The 7,421-nt window shown below is 49.4% G+C and overlaps 1 protein-coding gene across 1 annotated transcript in view; it reads left to right on the plus strand.

Annotated features, from left to right (window-relative positions):
• The first annotated feature begins 321 nt into the window (after positions 1-321).
• Positions 322-7,421, plus strand: part of LOC117873110 (galectin-3-binding protein A-like) — an 18,961-nt gene continuing 11,861 nt past the window's right edge. Inside the window, exon 1 of the mRNA XM_034762190.1 lies at positions 322-455. Within this exon, the coding sequence (XP_034618081.1) occupies positions 392-455 (64 nt within the window). The 5' untranslated portion in view covers positions 322-391. The remainder of the gene's footprint in view (positions 456-7,421) is intronic.

Below are 7,421 nucleotides of genomic sequence, written 5' to 3' on the forward strand. Positions count from 1 at the left end.
ATAGAATCTATGAGGGTGAGAAACAGCGCAGATACATACAGTTTGTACAGCAGTTTTTCTTCCCGCACCGGGGATTGGGGGTTACCCGATGATCTGAGGCTGTGGTAAACCTGACGTCAGGAGGGGGCTCATCACTCATATATGGTGATGTTTGTTGCTTTTGAGTTTTATTGGATGTTTAGCTGCATAAAGTCACAGATAAAACCACTGATAATAACTAAAAAGGCAGGTGGATTTGCTATTGGTTCCTTCGCGCAGCTGATGCCAGCCTCTGATTCTATATATTTCCCTTCCACTGCTTTGTTGTCACTTGTCAGACACAGAGGAGCCCTGGCAGGTGCTTAGGTGCAGCCAGTGCAGTGTGAGGAGGGGGCAGCAAGTCAGGCTGGCAATGAAGGGACATCTCTCCACTCTGGTGCTGTGGCTTCTTCTCCTCACAATTCAGGACATAGCAGGTAAGTCTGCTCTGTGTTTCACCAGGGGAACTGGGTTAACTGGAACTAGGGTGGTAACTTTTATAGTCAGTTTTTTATAATCCACATGTGGCTTGAAGGTTGTGACTTTTCCTTTCGGGATTGGACCTTGCCACTGTTATCGAGGCTGTTGTTACCTTGAGATTGGACTATTGCAGTGACCTCTATGTGGGGCTGCACCTTAAAACCTTTCAGAGAATGAAGCTGGTGCAAATGGCAGCGACTCACTGAGCAGGGCATCTCGCTGGGAGCATGTTACAGCCGTGCTGCAGGGTCTGCACTGGCTGCCCAGCTCTGGGTGGAGGTTAAGATGTTGGTGATGATTTATAAAGTCCTAAATGGCCTGGGACCAGCCTCCTTGAGGGATCACCTCTCTCCCTTTGCCGTACGGCCAGAGCTGTGGTCAGCAGGGGTGCCCAAACTGGTTCCCCCTTTTATAAAGGAGAGGGGTGGCTGTCACGGTGCTCTCTGTGAGGGCTCGAGGACTCTAGAACTTGCTCACCCTTTGGACCAAAATTGCCCAAATTTGGTGACCTTCTGGGCACACTGCAAATACACTTGTTTGTAGTGGGGGTGCTGCGGGGGAAGGACCCATGCATCCCATAATGAGAAATGGGTGGGAAGGAGTTTCTGTAGGTGTCAGTCTGGCTGAGGTCCTGCTGAAATGGTCATTTCATGCTGCTGGTGCTTTGAGTGTGTTGTCAATATCATCCAGGTGCCAACAGTCTTGGCTGGGCATCAATTTAGTGTTTTAAATCTCAATAAATACATCAATAATTTGGGATCCAATAGAAATGTCTGTTTGGTCCAGAATCCAACAGCTCCAAGGGCCAAGTCCTGGCTTCTCACTCCCCCATTCACTCACTGAAGCCAGTAGAAGTTTTCCAAGAGTGAGATGAGCAGGATTTTCCCAAAGAAACCCAGAGCTGATTCCGGCCGGCAGCGGGAGGGGGGAGGGTGAGGGAGGATGCAGTGTGCAATGCCCTGCCCCATGAGGGTACCGGAAGCTCTGCCAGCAGGAAGATTTACCCTGTAGGAGCCCTGCCTTTGTCCTTTCTGCTGGAGCAGAGAAGCTTTGAATCCTAGCTGGAGCCTAGAGAAGCCCGACCAGCACAAGCTGCATGGCAGAGGTTCTGTATCAGCGCCTCTCATGTCCACATTGGTTTCATTCCCACAAGGCCGCCCCTGCCCAGTTTCAGGGCTGCTCTCTTTCCTCCAGCACAGAGGGTGTTGCAGGCTATTTGCCATGCTGTGTCCCAGCTCCAGGCAGACTTAACACTAGTGTGTGTAGTGGGGGGAGGGGCTAGGCCATGTGTTACAGCAGCATGTGCTGGCACAACTCAGGGAATGAATCTGGCACAAAGATTACAAAAATGATTAAAAATAGGATTAAAATTGAATGTGGAGCCCAGGTATGATTTAAATAATACAGTGATTGGAACCTGTTTGGCTGGTATTAATAGGATGAAAATGATCCAGATGTTTGGCAGGGAAGGTCTGCCAGGATGGTCTGGACATGTACTAGTGTGAATTGCACTGTTCTCTAAGCTCCATGGAGGCTCCATAAACATGGAGTTCCCTCCACTGCTGCAGCCAGCCTGTTCCAGGGGTCACAGTGGAACTCTGCATGTAGCCGTAGCTCCTATGTGTAGTAATGATACCTGGACTTGCTCCCAGTCTCAGGGACAGTCCTGGGCCTTCAAACCCTGTCCTGGGGGCCAGTTCTCCCAGGCAATATGCAAGGACTGTGTGGCAGGCAGGAGCCCATTCTCACAGTCCCTGTGAACTGCCTCTCTCCCAGCAGCCAGCTTTGCCTCTCCACAACCCCCAGAGATACAAACAGCTGTAGAGACAACTGAGGGCAGGGGGTGGAACTCAGAGCTACTGGGAGAAAAGCAGCTTACAGGGAGTGGGGGCAGAGTCTGCTGCCCATCTTGGGAAGGAGCAGCCTGTACACGCAGGGCAGAGAGGCCAGGTAGAAAAGGGGGAAGAGGAGGGGGAAGAGCCCAGGGGAGGAGGGCAGGAGGAGACCAGGGGAAGTGGGAAATGTATGGGGCAGGACGGGAGCACAAGGCTGTAATGCCAAGCTATTCAGAACAAAAACTGTGAGGTTAAAAAAAAATCCAGTATTATTTTTCCATCCGTCTTTGGACTTTAAACCCCCCTCTGCTTCTCTGCCAGAGTGGGGGTGAGAATCACAGGCTGAAAAGTCACCATTTAATGTACCCAAACTGCACAACTCCCCCTGGCAGCTCAGCTGGAGACTGCGCTTATCCTCCCCTCACCCCTGAGACAGGAACTGCCGTCCATTGCCCAGCGCTGCCTTCGCTCTCCTGTCCTGGTTTAGTTCCTCTGACAGTCAAAGGACTGAATGAGAACAGCTACTGAGCTAATTCATGCAGCATGGTTCACACTCACACACCGAACTTCTGTTACTGTTCAGGGGTGAGTTACAGATGTTGGAGACCTTCACACTGACATCAACTATTCACATCAACTGTAATGTCATCGTAACACGACGGGATTGGTTTGGCCATTTGCAAATAGCAACACTTCCCAGGCTTTCCCCACCCCACCCCGCACAACTTCTCTGCCTGAGACTGGGAAGCACTGCTCCCATTCTAGAGGCCCCTCTCCTCTCCTCCCCATCTTTCCTTCACTTCTGCTCCCTCCCACGCCATCCCCTTCCTACTCCAGACTCCATTCCCACTCCCAATACTCCCTCATGTGCCCCTGCTCCAGGCTTCCTCTGCTCACTCCCATCCTCTGCGCCACACCCATCCCCTCCTCACCCTTTTGCTGCCCTGCTTCAGGCCCCCTCAATTCTCCCCCTACACATTGATCACCCTTCCCCACCCCACCCCACCTCCTCCTTCCCCCCTTTTTAGAGCCCCCTTTTCTCCCCATGCCTCTTTCTGCCCCCCTCTCTGCTCTCTCCCTTCCCCTCTCTCGCCCCAGCCCTATTCCTCACCCCCTCCTCACTTCTCACTCCTGTCCCCCACTCCAGACCCCCTCATCTCTCCACCAATCCATGCAGACCTGCTTCAATCAACCTCTTCTCCCCTCCCTCCTGCCTCCTGCTCAATAACCCCCTCCAGCCCCATGCTTCCTGCTCCCCCATCCAGGCCACCCTGTGCTCCATCTCCATTTCTCTCCTACCCCAATTTCAGATCCTTGTCCCCTCCCCTCCCTTCTGACTCTCTTTCCTGCTTCCCTGTTAACCCCCAATGCAGACACCCCTCCCTTTCCCACTTCTCCCTCCTGCTCCCTCTTTCCAGCTTCCTTCCCACCCCCCACTCCAGACCCACCTCCTCACTGCTGCCCCTTCCTACCACCCTTTCCCGACCCTCCGACCCTCTGTCCCTCCTGCCCCCTGCTACAGACTCTCTCCCTTCCCCACCCTCTTTCCTCCCCTTGCTCCAGAGCCCCCTCCCCACTCCTTCCTCCGGCCGACTCATCCTCTTTACTCCATTCCCTTCCAACCCTTGAATCTGCCTCCTGTCTCCCCAGTTCCCTGCTACCCTCCAGGGCCAGCCCACAACATTTTGGCACCTGAGTTGGGGAGCTCAAATTATGCCCCCAAGACCCCTCGCTTGGGCCAAAACTTTGAAAGGTCTCAATTCTCCCTTCTTCCTGTTCTACTCCTCTCATGGTAGTGCTCTGCTACCTACCCCAATAAAGGAGAACTAACAACTTAAAATACCTTGTTCAAAAATTTTAAGTAACACTTAACTTCCATATGCCTGAACAGCAAATGTAACTTTTCTTGTCTGCATAATAAACACTGGCATTTTTATCTGTTTGAATAATCAAAATGGTGCTTTCTGTGCCTCCTTGGTTGCAAGGATTTGAACTGCTTCCTGAAGGTCCCCAGTCTGGGCCAGCTCATGCTCTATTGAGATGATTGCAAGGCCGATCAACTGCTCCTGTATCATTGTGGAGCATAGATGTGTTTTTATAGTATTAACTTCAGCTTGCAGAAGCTGCGTTCTCCACTGGCAACTGTTACAGGAAGTGTTAAAAGTATGTGCAGAGCAACAAAAGCATTTGGAAAGAAGGTGGATATCTTATTTGTGCACATATATTCCAGAACAGCCTTTGGAGTTGATCCTGCTGAAATGTATCTTGAAAGGGCTTTCAGTTCATCACCTAAATCAGTGGTTCTCAAAGCTGATCCGCCACTTGTTCAGGGAAACCCCTGGCGGGCTTGGCTGGTTTGTTTACCTGCCGCGTCTGCAGGTTCGGCTGATCGTGGCTCCCACTGGCTGTGGTTCGCCACTCCAGGCCATTGGGGGCTGCGGGAAGCTGCGCAGGCCGAGGGATATGCTGGCCGCCCTTCCCGCAGCACCCATTGGCCTGGAGCGGCAAACCGCGGCCAGTGGGAGCCGCGATCGGCCGAACCTGCGGATGTGGCAGGTAAACAAACCGGCCCGGCCTGGTCCACCAGGGGCTTTCCCGGAACAAGCAGCAGACCGGCTTTGAGAACCACTGACCTAAATCACTTGCATCCATATCGCGCATGTCATCATGTGTCAACACTCTCTGTAGTGCCCTGCATTGCTGGTGTAGGTCAGGTATAGTGAGGAATTTTGGAATATCATACAACATCCCAAATATACTGTTGTGTTCCTTGAGCTGCATAAAACATTCTTCAGATGACAGTACTGCACAATCTAGCACCTGGTTAAAGAATTCAACTTTGAATTGTTGTTTGGGGTCTCTTATAGGATTATCTCGTGTCTCGTAATCAAAATGTCTTCTTTGATGACTCTTGTATTCTTGAATGTGTGGGAAAATAGCTTCAGTGTGAAGTTCCTCTGCCAACTTCTGTGCACTCTTCAGAATGTTTTGAAATTCCTCATCTGACCAGTAAGACTGTAGATATAACTTTTCTTTGTCCAGTTGTTCCATTGCTCCAGATATATCAAGGTTAACACTTTGGAGTCTCTTGCTTATAACATTTATTTCAAACAGTATGTCATGCCACAATACTAAGCCACAGAAATTTGAAGTTATGTATGTCTCTGGTGATTCCATTTCCCTCTGCCACTGTTCCTCCCACAAACAGTTCCTATGATAGCATTATCCTCCATAATGGCATCATCTATCTTCCCAATTTGGTGTTGGATAGGCTTTATCATCTCCACTCAACTTTCCCATTGTGTGGAAATCATAGAATATCAAGTTTGGAAGGGACCTTAGGAGGTTATCTAGTCCAACCCCCTGCTCAAAGCAGGACCAATCCCCAGAGAGATTTTTGCCCCAGATCCCTAAATGGCCCTCTCAAAAATTGAACTCACAACCCTGGGTTTAACAAACCATGCGCTATCCCTGCCCCCAAAGGGTAGTTTCTCACAGGGAGGAATCAAACCTGGATCTCCCACCCTACAGTAGAGTACTCTAACCACTGCACCACACAGGGCTCTCAGTGGTTTCAGTGTCAGAGAGGATGGTGCCAGATGTTGCTTCAAAATTTGCCATGGATGAGTTGATGCAGAGAAAAATACATAGATGCTTTGAATTACATTAAAAAATTCAGCAACCTCACTGGAAGCTGATGCTGCATCACTGACCACCAAGTTCAATGAAGGAGAACTGCATGGGACAAAAAAAGCTCAAAGGTTTAACTCTTGAATCTGTGTCTGCACTCCTCTGTTCTTTCCTCTCATGTTGGCACCATTATCGTAGCCCTGACCTCTCATGTCAGCTATCACAATTCCCGTATTGTCCAGCTTTTTAAGAAGCACATTTGTCATACCAGCTCCAGTAGTATCATCAATGTCAATAAATTCTAGAAAATGCTCTGACAGTCACCATTGCAGGAACATTTTCACTAGGTTCTGTTTGTAACGCTCCTGCCCATCTATGTTGGCAGCAACAAGGGCTGGGTTCTGTATCTAGGGGTTCCGTTTCAATAACGCAATGCAAAACCAGCTCAAGCCCCCTCAAGAAACTGGAGATCCCACACCAGCCAAAGTAAGCACTTTCAGTTGCTTTTGTCTCATGCCAGGTGGGTGGGTGTGCCTATGCAAACAAGATCAGCCCCTGGAGTTCTTTTCCACACTCGCCATAATTCACCACCAGATGTCAGGGTAGAGCTCATCCTGACTCTGCTTACATGTTATTGTTACAAAATGCACCATTAAAGTAATTTGTTCCGTATGGCTGATGTCAGGTGTGCAGTCCAGAATAACAGAGTAATATCTTGCTGACTTCAGATCTGCCATAATCTTCTGTTTGACTTTTGTTGCCAGTAACTATATGATCTTATTTTGAATTGTTTTTCCAAGGTAGTGGTGTGTGTACATTTCTTGGGTGGTGACACTTCTTAGATGCTCCTGCAGTACAGCATCAAACTCAGCCATCAGCTCCACAATTTTAAGAAAGTTTCTATTGTTTGGCACATACAGCTGATCTGAAGTGCCACGCAGTGCTAGGTTTTGGGTAGCAAGCATTCTCACAATAGCAATGAGCCTTTTTCAGAACCTTTTGCCAATAAAGAGACTCTGACACAATCTTCTCTTGAAGCTCATCATCTATGGTGGCCTTTAACCTTAGTCTCATCTCAAGCTCTTTCCACCTGTGGAATGCTCTCTGGTGATTTGCTGCCTTCTCGTGGCATGCCAGATTTCTAGCCAGATTTTTCCAGTCCTTTGTTCCTGTAGAACCCAATGTGGCTGGAACATTAGACTGGAAGAGTTTGCAACAAAAGCAGTATGCAACATTCTGGGGTTTTGAGTACATAAGCCACATCCTCTCCACTTTGTCACCATTGGGGATTTCACGCCAGTAATGTGTTGGATGGAAACTTCTATTTTTGTTGTCTTTGGGGAACATGAAGTTTTTCACTTGCTGTGGCCCATGCAGTACAAGGAAGTCCCTTGGGCTACTGCTCAAGTGGGTCCACAGTCCCGGATCATCTAGACTTAAGGAACTAAATTCAGCAGC

The sequence above is a fragment of the Trachemys scripta genome, chromosome 1, assembly GCF_013100865.1.
Source record: "Trachemys scripta elegans isolate TJP31775 chromosome 1, CAS_Tse_1.0, whole genome shotgun sequence".
Lineage (NCBI taxonomy): Eukaryota > Metazoa > Chordata > Testudines > Emydidae > Trachemys > Trachemys scripta.